We start from the raw sequence: 20,569 nt of genomic DNA, 5'->3' as shown, positions 1-20,569 counted from the left end.
GCCCAAGCCATTGTGGAAGCTGTGCGGCGTTGGAGGCATTACCTGACCAGCAGGAGATTCACTCTCCTCACTGACCAACGGTCGGTTGCCTTCATGTTTAATAATACACAACGGGGCAAGATCAAAAATGACAAGATCTTGAGGTGGAGGATCGAGCTCTCCACCTATAATTATGAGATTTTGTATCGCCCGGGGAATCTCAACGAGCCCCCTGATGCCCTTTCCCACGGTACATGTGCCAGCGCACAAGTGGACCGACTCCGGGATCTCCACTATGACTTCTGCCACCTGGGGGTCACCCGGTTCTTCCATTTCGTCAAGGCCCGCAACCTGCCCTACTCCATTGAGGAGGTCAGGACCGTCACCAGAGACTGCCAAGTCTGCGCAGAGTGCAAGCCGCACTTCTACCGGCCAGATTGAGCGCAACTGGTGAAGGCCTCCCGTCCGTTTGAACGCCTCAGCGTGGACATCAAAGGGTCCCTCCCCTCCACCGACCGCAACATGGAGTTCCTCAACGTAATTGGTGAGTACTCCCGGTTCTCTTTCGCCATCCCGTGCCCCGACATGACTTCTGCCACGGTAATCAAATCCCTGCACAGCATTTCACTCTGTTCGGTTTCCTCAGCTACATCCACAGTGATCGGGGATCCTCGTTCATGAGCCATGAGCTGCGTCAGTTCCTGCTCAGGAAGGGCATCAGCTCGAGCAGGACGACCAGCTGCAACAACCGGGGAAACGGGCAGGTGGAGAGGGAGAACGGGACGGTCTGGAAGGCCGTCCTGCTGGCCCTGCGGTCTAAAACTCTCCCGGTATCCCGCTGGCAGGAGGTCCTCCCCAACGCGCTCCACTCCATCCGGTCGCTCCTCTGCACCGCCACTAATGAGACCCCTCACAAACGTGTGTTTGCCTTCCCAGGAAGTCCACCTCCGGGGTCTCGCTCCCAACAGTTCCTGGACCCGTCCTCCTCCGGAAGCATGTGCTGAGCCATAAATCGGACCCTTGGTCGAGAAAGTCCACCTCCTACATGCAAACCCGCAGTACGCCTACGTGGCATACCCCGACGGGTGCCAAGACACAGTCTCCCTCCAGGACCTGGCACCTGCTGGGTCCCCACCCATGACCCCCGACCTGACACCCCCCCCCCCCAACTCGTTGCCTCATTCCCCCCTGCGCCACTCACCCTCCCTCCAGCGAACCTCACCGCAGCCCCCACCCCAGCGGAATCCGTGCTCCCACTGGATTCACTCAGGGGCGACGAAGACGGGGACAACACACTCCCGGAGTCGCAGGTGAACACGACGGCGCCCACATCACCACCAGGACTGAGGCGATTGCGGCGAAGGATCAAAGCCCCCGACAGACCTAATTTGTAATGTTTTCGTCACCCCCGCTGGACTCTTTTTTTAACAGGGGGTGAATGTGGTAAACACGTATATTGTATGTATTACAGCACTGTCCGTATATTACAGGTACGACGGTAAATCCCTGCCTGCTGGCTCTGCCCAGCAGGTGGCGTATAAAGTGTGTGCTTTTCTGTGCTGCAGCCATTGTGGTTCCAGCTACAGGAGGCACAACATCTTGTTCAATAAAGCCTCGATTGTTCCACCATTCTCATCTCGTGGTAATTGACGGTACACCAGTGTGAGAGAGGGAAGAGCGTGTGTGTTAGGGCAGTGTGTGTGTCTGAGAAATGCGTGTGAGGTGAGTGCGTATGCATGGCAAGCGTGTTTGTGAGGGTGTGTGTGTGTGAGAGGGGGGAAGTGAGGGGAGTGCGTGTATGTGAGGGGACTGTGCGTGTGTGAGGGGTGTGTGCATGTGTGAGGGCAGTGTGTGTGCGAGGGGTGTGTGTGAGGTGTGAGTGTGCACCCTGGTACTCCCCCTGGCACCCTGGAAGTGCAATCTCCAACCTGCCCCCCAGTCCGAACGCAATATGGGAGGGTCCCCAATGCTAGCTTGGCATCTTAAAAGTGCAAACCTGGCACCCTGGCAGTGCCCATTCCAGCTGGCAGTGCCACCTGGGCAACTTGGCAGTGCCAGCCCCAGGTGATACTGTGGTAGTATGCATTAGGGGTCATGTGGGACTGTGAAGCCGTGATGTCATTGGCTGACAGATCCCGGGTCCTGGTTGGCTGTTGACCTCTAGCTCCGCCCTGAAGGCGGAGTATAAGAACCAGGAGTTCTCCCCTGCAGGCCAGTCTGTTACTGAACTACGGTGAACAAGTCACGCTTAATAAAGCCTCATCGACTTAATCTCTATTCGTCTCTCGTGAGTCTTTGTGCGCTACAATTTATTAAGCGTGCTTAAAGGACTATGGAGCTCAGGATCATCCCGGAATGCCCGAGGATCAGCCCCCACGCAGTGAACTCAGCAGCAGTTTTTAAACACTGGCAGACTTGTTTCGAAGCAGACCTCCGAACGGCCCCCGGCCGGGTCACAGAAGACCAGAAACTACAGGTCCTGCACTCGAGGGTAAGCCCGGAAATTTTCCCTCTCATCGAAGACGCAGAGGATTTCCAGACGGCGTTCGCAGCACTAAGGAGCATCTATGTTCGCCCAATGAACCAGATCTACGCACGCTACCAACTCGCAATGAGACGGCAAAGTCCCGGAGAATCGCTGGACGAATTCTACGCCGCGCTGCTAATTTTGGGACGGGCCTGCAGCTGCCCGCCGGTAAACGCGATTGAACACATGGACATGTTGATGCGCGATGCTTTTGTCGCAGGTATGAACTCTCCCCAAATCCGCCAAAGACTTTTGGAAAAAGAGTCGCTGGGACTCTCAGAGGCACGGGCCCTTGCAGCCTCCCTGGATGTAGCCGCGCGAAACGCCCGCGCGTATGGCCCCGACCGCGCAGCAGCCCCTTAGGCTCCGTGGACCCCCGTCGCGACAAACCACCCCCCCCCCCCCCACAGGCTTGCGCGGTTCAGACTCCAAGTCGTCCCGGGGGGGCCCGCTGCTATTTCTGCGGCCAGGCGAAACACCCCTGGCAGCGCTGCCCGGCCCGCGCAGCGATTTGCAAGAGCTGCGGGAAAAAGGGCCATTTCGCGGCTGTGTGCCGGTCCCGGGAGGTCGCCGCTGTCCCAGGAGAAGAAGCAGTCCTGCGCGTTTCTAACGCTCCCCAACCCCCCCCCAGCGCCCTATGTACGACCCGCAGGCGCAGCAATTTTGGGTCCCGGCCACTGCTGTCCCCGGAGAACAAGGAGTCCTGCGCGTTTCAAACGCTCCCCAACCCCCCCAGCGCCCCATGTGCGACCCGCAGGCGCCGCCATTTTGGGTCCCGGCCACCACGAGGGGAGGAGGGGCGCCGCCATCTTGGGACCCCCCAGCCCTGTGCAACGCATGGGAACGGCCATTTTGTCCACCCCCGCCGCCATCTTGTGACCCCCCAGCCATGTGCGATGCCATTTTGTTCAGCCCCGCCGCCATCTTGGACAGCAACAATGGACCCCAGCATAGACGCTTCAACGGGGTTCGAGGAAGACGCTGAAGCACTACGACCACGTCTGGCCTCAATGATGCTGGACCAAGCACGGCCCCGGACGCTCCAGGTGACGACAACAACGGTGCTGATCAACGGGCACGAGACACCATGCCTGGTCGACTCCGGGAGCACAGAAAGCTTCATCCACCCCGACACGGTAAGACGCTGTTTTTTGACCATCCGTCCCAGTGCGCAAAAGATTTCCCTAGCGGCAGGATCCCACTCCGTACAGATCAAAGGCTACTGCATAGTGACCCTAACGGTGCAAGGGAGGGAGTTTAAAAACTACAGGCTCTATGTCCTTCCCCAACTCTGCGCGACCACATTACTGGGATTAGACTTCCAGTGCAACCTGCAGAGCCTAACTTTCAAATTCGGCGGCCCAATACCCCCACTCACTATCTGCGGCCTCGCAACCCTCAAGGTTGAGCCCCCATCATTGTTTGCAAACCTCACCCCGGATTGCAAACCCGTCGCCACTAGGAGCAGACGGTACAGCGCCCAGGACCGGACATTCATTCGGTCCGAAGTCCAGCGGCTACTGAAGGAAGGCATAATCCAGGCCAGCAATAGTCCCTGGAGAGCACAGGTGGTAGTAGTAAAGACAGGGGAGAAGCAAAGGATGGTCATAGACTATAGCCAGACCATCAACAGGTACACACAGCTAGATGCGTACCCTCTCACCCGCATATCCGACATGGTCAATCGGATTGCCCAATACAAGGTCTTCTCCACCATGGACCTCAAGTCCGCCTACCATCAGCTCCCCATCCGCCCAAGTGACCGCAAGTACACAGCCTTCGAGGCAGACGGGCGATTATACCACTTCCTAAGGGTCCCATTTGGCGTCACAAACGGGGTCTCGGTCTTCCAACGAGAGATGGACCGAATGGTTGATCAACACGGGTTGCAGGCCACGTTCCCGTATCTCGACAATGTAACCATCTGCGGCCACGATCAGCAGGACCACGACGCCAACCTCCAAAAATTCCTCCAGACCGCTAAAGCCTTGAACCTCACATACAACGAGGACAAGTGCGTTTTTAGCACAAACCGGCTAGCCATTTTGGGTATGTAGTGCGCAATGGGATAATAGGCCCCGACCCCGAACGTATGCGCCCCCTCCTGGAATTTCCCCTCCCTCACTGCTCCAAAGCCCTAAAACGCTGCCTGGGGTTCTTTTCATATTACGCCCAGTGGGTCCCCCAGTACGCAGACAAGGCCCGCCCCCTGATACAGACCGCGACCTTCCCTCTGTCGACAGAGGCTTGCCAGGCCTTCAGCCGCATCAAAGCGGATATCGCAAAGGCCACGATGCGCGCCATCGACGAGTCCCTCCCCTTCCAGGTCGCGAGCGACGCCTCCGATGTAGCTCTAGCGGCCACCCTTAACCAAGCGGGCAGACCCGTGGCCTTCTTCTCCCGAACCCTCCACACCTCAGAAATCCGCCACTCAGTGGAAAAGGAAGCCCAAGCCATAGTGGAAGCTGTGCGACATTGGAGGCATTACCTGGCCGGCAGGAGATTCACTCTCCTCACTGACCAACGGTCGGTAGCTTTCATGTTCGATAATGCACAGCGGGGCAAAATTAAAAATGACAAGCTCTTAAGGTGGAGGATCGAGCTCTCCACCTTCAACTACGAGATCTTGTACCGTCCCGGAAAGCTGAACGAGCCGTCCGATGCCCTATCCCGCGGCACATGTGCCAACACACAAATAGACCGTCTCCAAGCCCTCCACGAGGACCTCTGCCACCCGGGGGTCACTCGGTTCTACCATTTTATAAAGTCCCGCAACCTCCCCTACTCTGTGGAGGAGGTCCGTACAGTCACCAGGAACTGCCACATCTGCACAGAGTGCAAACCGCACTTTTTCAGGCCAGATAGAGCGCACCTGATCAAGGCTTCCCGTCCCTTTGAACGCCTCAGTCTGGATTTCAAAGGGCCCCTCCCCTCCACCGACCGCAACACATACTTCCTGAACGTGGTGGACGAGTACTCCCGTTTCCCCTTCGCCAACCCCTGCTCTGACATGACAGCGGCCACAGTCATTAAAGCCCTTAACACCATATTCACACTGTTCGGTTGCCCCGCATACGTCCATAGCGACAGGGGGTCCTCCTTCATGAGTAACGAGCTGCGCCAGTTCCTGCTCAGCAAGGGTATAGCCTCGAGCAGGACGACCAGCTACAACCCCCGGGGGAACGGGCAAGTAGAGAGGGAGAACGGCACGGTCTGGAAGACCGTCCTACTGGCCCTACGGTCCAGGGATCTCCCAGTTTCATGGTGGCAGGAGGTCCTCCCGGACGCCCTCCACTCCATCCGGTCGCTACTGTGTACCACTACTAACCAGACGCCTCATGAGCGCCTCCTTGTCTTCCCCAGGAAGTCCTCCTCTGGAACATCGCTGCCGACCTGGCTGGCGGCCCCAGGACCCATCTTGCTCCGGAAACATGTGCGGGCGCACAAGTCGGACCCGTTGGTCGAGAGGGTTCACCTCCTCCACGCGAACCCGCAGTACGCGTACGTGGAGTACCCCGACGGCCGACAGGACACGGTCTCCCTGCGAGATCTGGCGCCCGCCGGCAACACGCACACCCCCCCGACACCTATCACCCCCTCCCTACCACCGGCGCACCCCACGACAGCCCCCTTCCCGGGAGGATCGGTCCTCCTCCCAGGTCCGACCAGAAGTGAAGCTGAAGCAGAAACCGTAAAGCTCCCGGAGGCGACAACACTGGAACAAGCACCACCACCACCAGGGCTGAGGCGATCGACAAGGACGACCAGACCGCCCGACCGACTTGTGGCATCGGTGTAACACTAGAATGTTGTGGACTTTATCGAGAATTTTTTTCCCTTTTTCCCTCTTACGAATACTGTAAATAGTTCAAAACAAAAAAATACCCTGTACATATTGTGATGACATGCAAAAGTTTTCCTCCCAGGACCAGCCTTGTAAACCTCTACCACCATGCGAAGCACCACCCCGCCGGGTTCATTTTTAACAAGGGGTGAATGTGGTAGTATGCATTAGGGGTCATGTGGGACTGTGAAGCCGTGATGTCATTGGCTGACAGATCCCGGGTCCTGGTTGGCTGTTGACCTCTAGCTCCGCCCTGAAGGCGGAGTATAAGAACCAGGAGTTCTCCCCCGCAGGCCAGTCTGTTACTGAACTGCGGGGAACAAGTCACGCTTAATAAAGCCTCATCGACTTCATCTCTATTTGTCTCTCGTGAGTCTTTGTGCGCTACAGATACCAGCAATGCCAGGGCACCACCTTGCTCAAAGGGCTTGCAGCTGGGGGCCTCCAATCCCCTGGGAGACTCCCACGAGTGTCAGTCTGTCTGGAACCCGATTGTGGCGACCAGTGATAAACAGTGCTTGCCTGGGGCACTCTGCAGGCACTGGCCGAGGCACAGGACAAAGTTGCCCTCTCACAGGCAGCCATGTGCAGAGCCAGCTGGACATCGCAGCAGTGCTCTGAGCGTTGCCCTGTCAAGCAGGCCATGGCTGAGAATGTCGGCAACATTGCCCAGACGCTGGCCGACATGGCGCAGACATAGAGGGAGATGGCTGATGTGGCACAGACCCAGAAGTTGGTGGTATGGTCACAGCACGATGTGGCGCAGTCCCAGATGTCCATTCCCTGTGCTCCATGGCCGTGAGCACGAAGACCCTGGTCGAGACCAGAGCGGGCCTCCAGGACTGGCAGCGCCAAATGGCGTGGGTGCCTCAGGGTATAGCTCTGTTCCCATCTCATGGAGTAGACCGGGGGCCATCGGGCACCCCAAGGAAGGAAGAGGTAATTGAACCCGTGCCTGTTACTCCCGCAGAGGTGGTGCTGGAACACCGCAGCACCTCGGACCCGCGTCCTGTCCATGGCGCATCTGGTGGGCAGCGGGAAGAACAGGGTGGCACCACGCCACTTGGGACACTCGAGCAGCAGCTGTGCCCATCCAGGCCCGGTTGCCCCAGAAGACGGTGTCCGTGTCCCTTGCCAGTCCACACCCCACCCAGTCAGTTAACCTGGAGGCGATCAGAGCGTCCCGTGCGAGTTGGCCCTGGCGCACACGGGCGTCCGGCCCCCACATGCCCGCCTGGGTTCCATGTCCTTTCCATCCTCACCCTCCTCCTCATTGGATGAGGTTTGCCGTTCATCCTCCTTCTCCAGCACGTCACCCCTCAGCTACGCGATGTTGTGGAGGATGCAGCAGGCCGCCACGATGCGGGCAACCCCTCTCTGCGCCATCCTCTTCAGGATGCCGAATCACTGCTCAATCATGCCCCTGGTGGCTGCATGAGTGGTGCTGTGGCATGTCTCTGCGTTGGTCTTGTGGCCTTCGGATTGGGGTCATCAGCCAAGACTGTAGTGGATAACCCCTGTCGACCAGGAGCCAACCCCCCAGCCGGGGGCGCGTCTCAAAGAGGCCAGGAATCATCAAGTGTGCCAGAATGAAGGCGTCGTGCAAACTGTCTGGGGATCGGGCACAGACGTGCATGATGCTCAGCTGATGGTCACATATCAGCTGCACTTCACTGAGTCAAATCCCTTTCGGTTGGTGTAGAGCGGCCAGTCATCTGCACGTGCCCGTAGGGGGACATGCATCCCGTCGATCACCCCCTAGACCCAGGCAGCTCAGAGATGGCAGAAAACCCCACTGCCCGGGCAACATGGAGGGCTCGGTCCACATTGAAATGGATGTATTGTGCCAGCCGGGCATATGGGCTTCCGTGACAACGTGGATGCACCTGTGCACCGAGGTAGGTGAGACCCTGGACAGGTCCCCGCTATGCGCCTGGGAGGAGCCTGTGGCGAAAAGGTTCAAGGCGATCGTCACCTTGACAACCACCAGGAGTGGGTGTCCCTCCCATTCCACCGTGGGGCGAGTTGCGCCATGATCTAGAAGAGCACTGGCTTCATGCTCCCTGCTGTCTCGACACATGCCCGGTCTGGCAGGTCCTCGAATGACAGGCGCTGCCAGTACACACAGCCCTTCGTTTGCACCTACTCCTCCATGGCCTGTTGGACGGCCGGCTCCCCATCCTCAACGGCTGCCTCCTGTTCTGCTCCGCTGCTGCCTGCTCAGCTGCTGCCCGTTCAACTACTGCAGCTTCCTCTTCCTCGAGTAGCTCAAGCTCATCCAGGCATAGGGCATCCCCAGAGCTGCAGCGACTAGGAGAAAGGTCATCATTGCTGGTTGTATTCCAATACTATTGTCTGTAGGGAGTGAAAGGCTGACATGTTAGCTTAGTGTATACACCCGTGCCCAACCAAGTCCAATGGTGGCCCCAGCTGGCACTGCGTGCTCTGTCCCTTCACGTACTCCCCACCTCCTCCCACACCCCGGGCTTTATCGGTGCCCAGCACCGTGGGGGCCTCTGGCCCAGGCACCCATCCCTGCTGCCAGGGATATTGTCAGCTGGCGCTGCCCTTGCCAGCGGTACGTTCCAGGGCCCCACCCAGTGCCCCCGTAGGGGCTACAGTGGGCATTGTCCTTGGGTGGGCCACCTTCTGCCCTGCCGGCGGGTGGCGGCCAGGGTGGGGGCACCCATACAGCTGGTGTCACTCTGCAGAACGAAGGCCAAGGTTGGGGGTTAGTGGGTACACAGCAAGATGGCAGCCTTGTAGGCCACGGTAATAGAGATCCGTGCCTGGAAACCGCCCCAGTCCCATAAGGGGTCACTCCAGCCACAAAGCCCATGCCCTCCACAGCCCTGGCAGGGCCCGCCCCACCCCCAGCCAGCCTGGCCAGTGTCCAGCCAGGTAGTCCACAACCTAGGTTTCCTATCTCCTCTCTCTCCCTTGTAGCGCACAATGACTTACGAGAGAGACGAATAGAGATGAAGTCGATGAGGCTTTATTAAGCGTGACATGTTCCCCGCAGTTCAGCAACAGACTGGAGCTGCGGGGAGAAGCCCAGGTTCTTATACTCCGCCTTCAGGGCGGAGCTAGGGATCAACAGCCAACCAGGACCCGAGATCTGTCAGCCAATAGCATCACGGCTTCACAGTCCCACATGACCCCTAATGTATACTACCACATTCACCCCTTGTTAAAAATGAACCCGGCGGGGTGGTGCTTCGCATGGTGGTAGGGGTTTACAAGGCTGGTCCTGGGAGGAGAAAATTTTTGGCATGTACCTTTCAATGCTCTGCACTTTGCCCTACATTGGGCTATGTACAGGGTTTGTGAACTATTTACAATATTCGTAAGAGGAAAAGAACATTCTCGTTAAAGTCCACAACATTCTTGTGTTACACCGATGCCACGAGTCGAGCGGGCGGTCTGGTCTTCCTTGTCGATCGCCTCAGCCCCGGTGGTGGTGCAGGTGCTTGTTCCCGCGTTGTCGTCTCCGGGAGCTTTTCGGTGTCTGCTTCTGTTTCACTCCTGGTCGGACATGGGAGGAGGACCGATCCTCCCGGGAAGGGGGCGGTCGCGGGGTGCGCCGGTGGCAGGGAGGGGATGATCGGTGTCGGGGGGGTGTGCATGTTGCCAGCGGGCGCCAGGTCTCGCAGGGAGACCGTGTCCTGTCGGCCGTCGGGGTACGCCACGTAGGCGTACTGCGGGTTCGCGTGGAGGAGATGAACCCTCTCGACCAATGGGTCCGACTTGTGCGCCCGCACATGTTTCCGGAGCAAGATGGGTCCTGGGGCCGCCAGCCAAGTCGGCAGCGATGTTCCGGAGGAGGACTTCCTGGGGAAGACAAGGAGGCGCTCATGGGGCGTTTGGTTAGTGGTGGTACACAGCAGCGACCGGATGGAGTGGAGAGCGTCCGGAAGGACCTCCTGCCACCATGAAACTGGGAGATCCCTGGACCGTAGGGCCAGTAGGACGGTCTTCCAGACCGTGCCGTTCTCCCTCTCTACTTGCCCGTTCCCCCGGGGGTTGTAGCTGGTCGTCCTGCTCGAGGCTATGCCCTTGCTGAGCAGGAACTGGCGCAGCTCGTCACTCATGAAGGAGGACCCCCTGTCGCTATGGATGTATGCGGGGCAACCGAACAGTGTGAATATAGTGCTAAGGGCTTTAATAACTGTGGCCGCTGTCATGTCGGGGCAGGGGATGGCGAAAGGGAAACGGGAGTACTCGTCCACCACGTTCAGGAAGTATGTGTTTCGATCGGTGGAGGGGAGGGGCCCTTTGAAATCCAGACTGAGGCGTTCAAAGGGGCGGGAAGCCTTGATCAGGTGCGCTCTATCTGGCCTGAAAAAATGCGGTTTGCACTCAGCGCAGATGTGGCAGTTCCTGGTGACCGTACGGACCTCCTCCACGGAGTAGGGGAGGTTGCGGGACTTTATAAAATGGTAGAACCGAGTGACCCCCGGGTGGCAGAGGTCCTCGTGGAGGGTTTGGAGACGGTCTATTTGTGCGTTGGCACATGTGCCGCGGGATAGGGCATCGGACGGCTCGTTCAGCTTTCCGGGACGGTACAAGATCTCGTAGTTGAAGGTGGAGAGTTCGATCCTCCACCTTAAGATCTTGTCATTTTTAATTTTGCCCCGCTGTGCATTATCGAACATGAAAGCTACCGACCGTTGGTCAGTGAGGAGAGTGAATCTCCTGCCGGCCAGGTAATGCCTCCAATGTCGCACAGCTTCCACTATGGCTTGGGCTTCCTTTTCCACTGAGGAGTGGCGGATTTCTGAGGCGTGGAGGGTTCGGGAGAAGAAGGCCACGGGTCTGCCCGCTTGGTTAAGGGTGGCCGCTAGAGCTACATCGGAGGCGTCGCTCTCGACCTGGAAGGGGAGTGACTCGTCGATGGCGCGCATCGTGGCCTTTGCGATATCCGCTTTGATGCGGCTGAAGGCCTGGCGAGCCTCTGTCGACAGGGGGAAGGTAGTAGTCTGTATTAGTGGACGGGCCTTGTCTGCATACTGGGGGACCCACTGGGCGTAATATGAAAAAAAACCCAGGCATCGTTTCAGGGCTTTGGAGCAGTGGGGAAGGGGAAATTCCATAAGGGGGCGCATGCGTTCGGGGTCGGGGCCTATTATCCCATTGCGCACTACGTATCCCAGGATGGCCAGCCGGTTTGTGCTAAACACGCACTTGTCCTCGTTGTATGCGAGGTTCAAGGCGTTTGCGGTCTGGAGGAATTTTTGGAGGTTGGCGTCGTGGTCCTGCTGATCGTGGCCACAGATGGTTACGTTGTCGAGATACGGGAACATGGCCTGTAACCCGTGTTGATCAACCATTCGGTCCATCTCCCGTTGGAAAACCGAGACCCCGTTTGTGACGCCAAATGGGACCCTTAGGAAGTGGTATAGTCGCCCATCTGCCTCGAAGGCTGTGTACTTGCGGTCACTTGGGCGGATGGGGAGCTGGTGATAGGCGGACTTGAGGTCCACGGTGGAGAAGACCTTATATTGGGCAATCCGATTTACCATGTCGGATATGCGGGGGAGAGGGTACGCATCTAGCTGTGTGTACCTGTTGATGGTCTGGCTATAGTCTATGACCATCCTTTGCTTCTCTCCGGTCTTTACTACTACCACCTGTGCTCTCCAGGGACTATTGCTGGCCTGGATTATGCCTTCCTTCAGCAACCGCTGGACTTTGGACCGGATAAATGTCCGGTCCTGGGCGCTGTACCGTCTGCTCCTAGTGGCGACGGGTTTGCAATCCAGGATGAGGTTTGCAAACAAGGATGGCGGTTCAACTTTGAGGGTTGCGAGGCCGCAGATAGTGAGTGGGGGTATTGGGCCGCCGAATTGAAACGTTAGGCTCTGCAGGTTGCACTGGAAATCTAATCCCAGTAATGTGGGCGCGTAGAGTTGGGGAAGGACGTAGAGCCTGTAGTTTTTAAACTCCCTTCCTTGCACCGTTAGGGTCACTATGCAGAACCCTTTGATCTCTACGGAGTGGGATCCTGCAGCTAGGGAAATCTTTTGCGTATTGGGACGGATGGTCAAAAAACAGCGTCTTACCGTGTCGGGGTGGATGAAGCTTTCGGTGCTCCCGGAGTCGATCAGGCATGGTGTCTCGTGTCCGTTGATCAGCACCGTTGTTGTCGTCGTCTGGAGCGTCCGGGGCCGTGCTTGATCCAGCGTCACCGAGGCCAGATGTGGTCGTAGTGTCTCAGCGTCTTCTTCGGACCCCGTGGAGCCGTCGATGCTGGGGTCCTGTGTTGTCATCCAAGATGGCGGCATCCATGAATCGCACGCGTCCGGGGGTGGACAAAATGGCCGCCCCCATGCATCGCACATGGCTGGGGGTCTCAAGATGGCGGCGCCCATCCTCCCCTCGTGGTGGCCAGGGCCCAAAATGGCGGCGCCCGCGGGTCGCAGGGGGGGTTGGGGAGCGTTTGGGATGCGCTGGACTCTTTCTTCTCCGGGGACAGCGGCGACCCCCCGGGACCGGCACACAGCCGCGAAAAGGCCCTTTTTCCCGCAGCTCTTGCAAGTCGCTGCGCAGGCCGGGCAGCGCTGCCGGGGGTGTTTCGTCTGCCCGCAGAAATAGCAGCGGGCCCCCCCGGGTTGATCTGGCGTCTTAACCGCGCAAGCCTTTGAGGGAGGGGGGGGGGGGGGTTTGTCGCGACGGGGGTCCACGGAGCCCAAGGGGCTGCCGCGCGGTCGGGGCCGTAGGCGCGGCCGTTTTGCGAGGCCACATCTAGGGAAGCTGCGATGGCCCGTGCCTCTGAGAGTCCTAGCGTCTCTTTTACTAAAAGTCTTTGGCGGATTTGGGGAGAGTTCATACCTGTCACAAACGCATCGCAAATTAACATGTCCATGTGTTCAGTCGCGTTTACCAGCGGGCAGCCGCAGCCCCGTCCCAAAATTAGCAGCGCGGCGTAGAACTCCTCTAGCGATTCTCCGGGACTTTGCCGTCTCGTTGCGAGTTGGTAGCGTGCGTAGACCTGGTTCACTGGGCGAACGTAGACGCTCTTTAGTGCTGCGAGCGCCGTCGGGAAATCCTCTGCGTCTTCTATGAGAGGGTAAATTTCCGGGCTTACCCTTGAGTGCAGGACCTGTAGTTTCTGGTCTTCTGTGATCCGGCCGGGGGCCGTTCGGAGGTCGCCTTCGAAACAAGTCTGCCAGTGTTTAAAAACTGCTGCCGCGTTCACTGCGTGGGGGCTGATCCGCAGGCATTCCGGGACGATCCTGAGCTCCATAGTCCTTTAAGCACGCTTAATAAATTGTAGCGCACAATGACTTACGAGAGAGACGAATAGAGATGAAGTCGATGAGGCTTTATTAAGCGTGACTTGTTCCCCGCAGTTCAGCAACAGACTGGAGCTGCGGGTAGAAGCCCAGGTTCTTATACTCCGCCTTCAGGGCGGAGCTAGGGATCAACAGCCAACCAGGACCCGGGATCTGTCAGCCAATAGCATCACAGCTTCACAGTCCCACATGACCCCTAATGCATACTACCACATCCCTCAACCGTGCCATCGGGAACTCGGCCCATCGGAGGAGGAGGAGAATTGTGGAGGCTTCAGAGAATACTGGGTCGGGCCCGCTAATGATATGCAAATGGTGTTTACTGTATGTGCATTCTGGAACACACTGACGCCGCTGTCGAAGCGATGGAGAATTGCGATTTGGCGTGAAATCGCACCTGCCGCGATATCGGCGTCGGAACCGATTCTCCGTCCAATTGCATTTTCCAATTCTGCCGTTGCCCGACGGAGAATCCCGTCCAGGCCGCCATTTTGAAAGGGTGCCCCGATCTCTAAGTGAGCTTGTGGGTCCCCCACACCTGCCCTCTCCACCAATGGGAGATTTCACTCCCCCACTGAGCTTGTGGGTACTACCCCACACCCCCCACAAGTGACGACACCCTACTATGGGATCCCTGTGGGTCCCCCACTTCAGTCTTCCCCAAGCCCCATTACAGCACTCCCTCCATTTCAGGACCCCCACCCGTCACCCCCTCCCCCCCCCCAACCTCCTGAAGGCCCCTACTTACCTGTCCTGCACACCCCCACCCTCCTTTCATGGCCATGGCCCCCCTTGGGCCCTGAACCTTGGTGGTGCCACCATGGCACTCGGGCACCCTTCCACTGCCACCCTGGCACCCGAACAGTGCTCCAGCTAGCTTGGCAGTGCCCACGAGCACATTGGCATTGCCAGGGTGGCAGTGTCAAGGTGCAAGCTGGGCAGCGCCAAGGTGCCCACGTTCCAGGGGAAGGTCCAGCGGGCCACTATGCACTGACCCTGACCACCCAGGGGTCTCCGCTGGCCCAGTAGACGCCCCGGGTGCCGTTCCGCCTGGTCAACGTTGCGTGGACCAGCACTAACCGGCGCCTGGCTGCAGTCTCCCTTGGGAGTTCGGACAACCGAGGGAGGCTGGTGCAATAATAATAATCGCTTATTGTCATATGTAGACTTCAATGAAATGACTGTGAAAAGCCCCTAGTCGCCACATTCCGGTGCCTGTTCGGGGAGGCCGGACGGGAATTGAACCCGCGCTGCTGGCCTTGTTCTGCATTACATGCCAGCTGTTTAGCCCACTGTGCTAAACCAGCCCCTCTCGGGTAGGTAGGTCTGAAGTAGGAATAAGATTACTTCCGCGAGCGTCATTTGGTCCCACCTCTTTTGGGCAGAGTTCCAGATCCGACCCCTCACGGAACTTGGGGGGTGAATCCCGCGAGGCGCGGAGGCTGCTGGGAAGCCTTCGAGAGGCCTTTCCTGGGATTCTCTGGTTGCAATGTGCTATCGCTCGAGCACAACGCAGTCAAAGAATCGCACCCGTAGTCATTTTTGGGAGAATCGTGCCTATCAAGTATTGTAATTGCTGTTACTAATATTTCATACCTATAAGATCACAGACTCATCAGCATCAACCTACATTTAGTTTCAACATATGTTTAGAAGAGCATTAATCAATATTTTGGTCACTTTTGGTTTGTATAACAAAAATGTCGTAATAAAATATTATATAGACTATGGATTCAAACTAGTGGTATAATGAAAGCATTTGTCTCGAGTAGAAAAAAGTACTGAACACGTAACTAGTCTGTAATCTATATTTACCTGACTGACAATTTCTGATGCTTTCTTGGCACGTTTCATGTCAAGAATTTCAGAACTCAGTTCCATCCCTTTGCCTTTGATTTGGACTTCAAGATCCTTTCTGTATTCTTTCTGCATCAATTAAAATTAATATCTGGTATTTATAACGTTTATACAATCTTTAAACAAATTGAGATGAAATTTGCAAATAATATGGGCGCGATCCATCAGCTGCATCCCACAGGAATCGAAGTGGGACGCAGCCAGGAGAGACCTCCCCGGGTTTGCCGACAGCCATTATGTCCGGCGGGATCTAAACAGATCTTGTGAGGAGTCGCGATCTAGGTCCAGCCCACAATGCGCAGGACAGTCTCGCATGGCTTAACCATGCTGACACTGCTGTGGTCTAACTGGCTCCCGGCATCTACTGGCCTCCCCAGGGAGACCCCAGCCAGGTGTCTTTTCATACTGGTCTGCACAAACATGAACCAGGCGGAAAGGCACTTGAGGGGCCTCTGGGTGGCCAGGAACAGGGCAGGGTGGCACCCTGGCTCTCTCCCTGGCACCCAGGCACCATGGCACTGCCAGGCTGGAAATGCCAGGCTGATCGGAGCACTGCCAGGGAGATAGTGCCAGAGTGCCCGGATGGCATTGCCAAGGGTCAGGTCCTGAGCGAGGCCATGCTCGTAAAAGGAGGCATGAGGGTGGTATGAAGGGTGGGGGAGCGAAGAGGTGCCATGGTAGCATAGTGGTTAGCACTGTTGCTTCACATCGCCAGGGACCCGGATTCGATTCCTGGCTTGGGTCATTGTCTGTGCGGAGTCTGCACGTTCTCCTCGTGTCTGCGTGGGTTTCCTCCAGGTGCTCCGGTTTCCTCCCACAGCCCAAAGGTGTGCAGGTTTTAGGTGGATTGGTCACGCTAAATTGCCCCGTGGTGTTCAAAAGTTAGGTGGGGTTGCTGGGTTAAGGGTTAGGGTGGAGGTGCAGGCTTCTGTTGGTGGTCTTTCAGGGGCTGATGTAGACTCAATGGGCCGAATGGCCTCCTTCTGCACTGTAGATTCTATGAAGGTCCTGAAAGGGAGGGGGACCTGAAAGGAAGCGTGGACATGCCTGAGAGAGGGACGTTTCTCAGCGACCCTGCAGCGGGGTGTCCTCATTTGGTGGGGTATAGGGTAATGCCCATATGTATGGAGGGTGACATTGCCCTTGGATAGGGGGTGCAGGGGAACCCTCAAGCTCCCTTATAGATTAGGGCACCTTTCAAAATGATGGCCTGATCTCGGAGGAGCCGATCTGGTCAGCGAGTTCAGCTCCCCAGCGATGAAAAAAAATTCCAAGTGTGGGCTAGCCCGGAGAGAAAGTCCCCAGAGCCCGAAAAGTGACTAAGTATGGTTAGATCGTAGTGGGGAACTCTCCGACAGAGCCGGGGAGAAACTCCCAGCCAAACCTACCTGAGATGTCACTTAGGAACCTTTCCGTTAGATCCTGCTTTAGGTTGAATTCATGAATGGGTGAATCATATTATGATCAAGTGAATTTACCTCATTTAATATCTGTGATGCATTTTTTACTCTAATCATGTCTGGTGTATCTTCCAGCAGAGTGAGTCCTTTTCCCTTCACACCTTCTTCCCAGTCCTTTCTATATTCTTTCTAATGAAAGTATTGACAGTTAGTTCAAGCCATCTTTAAAAATAAACAAATTGGAGCAAAATGATAGTTATTAAACTATTTATTAAATTCTGCTCCAAACAGGGATGTTCAATCTGAGAGATATTTTGAGTTCAACAGAAACAACTGAATCATATCAAAATTAGGTACATTTACCTCATCCAATATCTGGGATGCATGTTTGATCCGAATCATGTCAGGTGTGTCTTCTGCTAAAGTTGTTACTTTACCTTTTATGTTTTCTTCCCAGTCTTTTCTGTATTCTTTCTGAAAAGATTAATCGAGTGAGTTTAACTCATCTTTTATATTTATTTTCAGATGTTGCATTTGATCTAAATTGCTTGAATTCTCCTAAGAATAAAGTTAGATTTTCAAAAACCCATTTTAACCAAATCAACTGACTGGTCTGAAATGTTGTAAATCAAAGCATATTAACTTTTACATTCTGTTAGTATCCATTTATTTTTCAGTCCCTGCCGGAAGTCCCAAGTCAGCTGCAATAAGGTAAAATAAATGAGGCACAGCTAGTATCATCAGTAGCAGTATGCATAGAAAGTTATTGGCCCATAAAGGTATCATTTCCAACAGCAAGATAGGTGCTTATTTTTACATGCACTATTGACCACAGCAGGCACAGTGTCAAACTTTGGGTTCTCTGTAACAGGCCTATATAGTTGTCTTCCCCAGTTACTCGGGAGGTAGAAGTTCAGGAAAGGTAATTTGTAGTGGGTGAGATTCTCAGGGCGTGTTTCTTGGCCGCGGGGGATGGCCCGCTGATTGCCGACGGTGGGATCTTCTGGTTCTGCTGCTATCTATGGGATTTCCCATTGAATCCACCCCATGCTGCTGGGAAACCAGCGGCATGAACAGCCTTAGGATTGAGTCCAGGAGGTTGTCTTGTTCAGTAATGCCACGGGGTAAAATGTATCAAAATGTTCTTATCATTACCATACAAACATAAGAAATAACAGCAGGAGGGGACCATTGAGCCCCTTGAGCCTCCTCCGCCATTCCTTAAGATCATGAGTGAACTGATTGTGGCCTGAATGCTACTTTCCTGTCTGGCTTCCCGTTACCCACAACACCCTTGTAGATCAAAAATCTGTAACTCAGCCTTGGATATCTTTTCTGATCCAGTCTCCACTGCTCGCAGGGAAAGAGAGTCCAAACACCAACAACTCCTAATCACCATCTTAAATTTATACTTTTAAACTGGGCCCCCTACATCTAGATTCTCACAGAAGGAGAAACTTCCTCCCAGCATCCACCCTGTCGAGCCCCCTCCAAATCTTAATATGTTCCAATAATATCGCCTCGCATTCTTCTAAACTCCAGTGAGTACAGACCCAAGCTGCTCAACCTTACCTCACGAGACAAACCCCCTCATCCCAGGAATGAACCGAATGAACCTTCTCTCAACTGCTTCCCATGCAAGTCCCTCCTTCAATAAGGTGACCAAAACTGTACGTTAGGTATGATCTCACCAATGACTTCCCTATTTTTATACTTTATATGATTTTATATGATTTTCATACACAAGGACATTTGAAGAATATTCTGCTTTTATATTCTTCCTGCCAACTTTATATTTTCCCACATTATACTCCATCTGCCAATTTTTTGTCTGCTCACTTAACGTGGCTACATCAAATTCATGCCCCACTCCTGATGATGCTGCTGAGCTGCAGGCTGACAGCTTGGCGACACTGCCAGATTTTTTGCAGGCCACTAAATAGAATGTCTCACATGGTGAGGGAAGAGGAAAAAATAAAGTAGAAAGAATACAGCATCACTCAACTCCTGCCAGCCGACAAGAAAAAAGTATCGAGTCAGGCACATATCTAACAAATTGTCCAGTCTTGTTAACGACAGTGAAATGAAAAGTACAACAAAACAATAAGGTAATTCTTTAAGTAAATGTATATATTTCTGACCAATACGGTGAAAAATGTTTATGCTCTAACTGTTGAACATTTTCAATGGTTACATGTTTTCAATGCTGTACTACACTGTACTCTTCATCCATAGATGAGAAATGTACCTTGAACTGCATGCACTACAATACAAGTGAGAGTTACCTCATTAAGGAGGCTGGTGGCATGTTTGGCATGTAAGTAACCTGGGGTCATATCAAGATCCGCTGGCACACTTCCTTTGATCCATTCGTCAAAATCTTTTCTGTACTCTTTCTGTTGGTACAAAAGCACATATGTCAGAAATTTCACATTCACCAGGCATGACTCATGTTCAAGAAAAGCTCTTTATTTTGTGAGCAGATAAATATTTGGCAATGACAGAAGGATATCAGATTTGATATTCATAGCAACATAGAAACTTCCATCACAGAGGAGGCCATTCGACCTATCATGCTTATGCTGGCTGTTTGAAAGAGCAATCATGCTTAGCTCACATACCTACTTTGTCTGTCAGCTTGTTAACCTTCCTCATCCTCAAATATCTGTCCAACTCTCTTAAAATTATTCATGGCATCAGCATGCATCACCTTTTCAAATAGAGCATTCCAGATCCCAACTACTCCCAGTGAAAAGCACTTAATCTCCCTTTTTGTCCCAGATTTCTTGCTACTGATTTAGAATTTACAACTCAGAGTTATTGGCTCATTGACCAGAGGGAATATCTTTCCTTTATCTACTTCTCATCCTCTTGAGAACCTCTACTAAGTCACCTCTTCGTCTTCAACTCTTCAACTTTTCCACGCTCCACATAACTGAAATCCTTCATCTCCAGCAGCATCCCATAATACCAAAGTTTATGTCTGAGAACGTTTAGGTTTATTCACACATACTGCTCAGTGAAATGATCCTAATGATTAGAACCACAGAAAAGTTTCGGTACAGAAGGAGGCCATTCAGTCCATTATCTCTGCACTAAAAGAGCATCTCACATACTTCTAACCATCTGTTCACGGTGATGCCTCATTCATTATAGGTACAAGAGCACAAATGGTATTTTAGAAAATATAAAACAAGTCATCAAAAATCCATTTCTTTACCTCGCTCTGAATGTGTTGTGCTTTTTTTGCTACTTCGTAGTTTGGAGTCTCAGTAAATTCCAGCATTGTCTTCCCCTTATTCTTCTCATATTCCTCTCTGTATTTGATCTGCAATATGCAAGAGTTCAGGAGAAAGGTCTGATAGGAAAATAACATTTTTCTGGTTCTCAATTTACTAGAATATACAACTTGTAGTACCTGACTCTGGAGTATCGCATTCTCCTTATGATGAAGCTGTTCTGAAGTATCTAGTGCCAAATGATAATGACCCTTGCTTTTTTCAAACTCTTTCTTGTATTCATGCTACAAACAAAATTTAATCACACAAAAATGTCAAACCTAGCTGTATTTATTACAATTTATGGGTAATTTACTATATACTAAAGTCAAAAAATTTAGTGTTGGCATCTTCCACTGAAGAACTGGTTTGGTGCTGGATTTCCAGGC

At 54.1% G+C, this 20,569-nt stretch overlaps 2 protein-coding genes across 6 annotated transcripts in view; both read right to left on the bottom strand.

Annotated features, from left to right (window-relative positions):
* The window catches only part of LOC140424909 (LIM zinc-binding domain-containing Nebulette-like), a 524,814-nt gene that overhangs the window by 118,708 nt on the left and 385,537 nt on the right, over window positions 1–20,569 (bottom strand). The gene's annotated exons all lie outside the window — the stretch shown is intronic.
* Window positions 1–20,569, bottom strand: part of LOC140424908 (nebulette-like) — a 124,101-nt gene that overhangs the window by 27,594 nt on the left and 75,938 nt on the right. For all 3 annotated transcript variants that reach the window (XM_072508534.1, XM_072508535.1, XM_072508536.1), the window contains 6 exons: window positions 20,321–20,425; window positions 20,123–20,230; window positions 19,188–19,298; window positions 17,266–17,376; window positions 16,981–17,091; window positions 15,461–15,571 (listed from right to left, as the gene is read on the bottom strand). In XM_072508534.1, the coding sequence (XP_072364635.1) occupies window positions 15,461–15,571; window positions 16,981–17,091; window positions 17,266–17,376; window positions 19,188–19,298; window positions 20,123–20,230; window positions 20,321–20,425 (657 nt within the window). The remainder of the gene's footprint in view (window positions 1–15,460; window positions 15,572–16,980; window positions 17,092–17,265; window positions 17,377–19,187; window positions 19,299–20,122; window positions 20,231–20,320; window positions 20,426–20,569) is intronic.

Source organism: Scyliorhinus torazame, chromosome 6, assembly GCF_047496885.1.
Source record: "Scyliorhinus torazame isolate Kashiwa2021f chromosome 6, sScyTor2.1, whole genome shotgun sequence".
Lineage (NCBI taxonomy): Eukaryota > Metazoa > Chordata > Chondrichthyes > Carcharhiniformes > Scyliorhinidae > Scyliorhinus > Scyliorhinus torazame.
The sequence above is the reverse complement of the archived record's forward strand: the minus strand, read 5'-3'. Positions and strand labels throughout refer to the sequence as shown.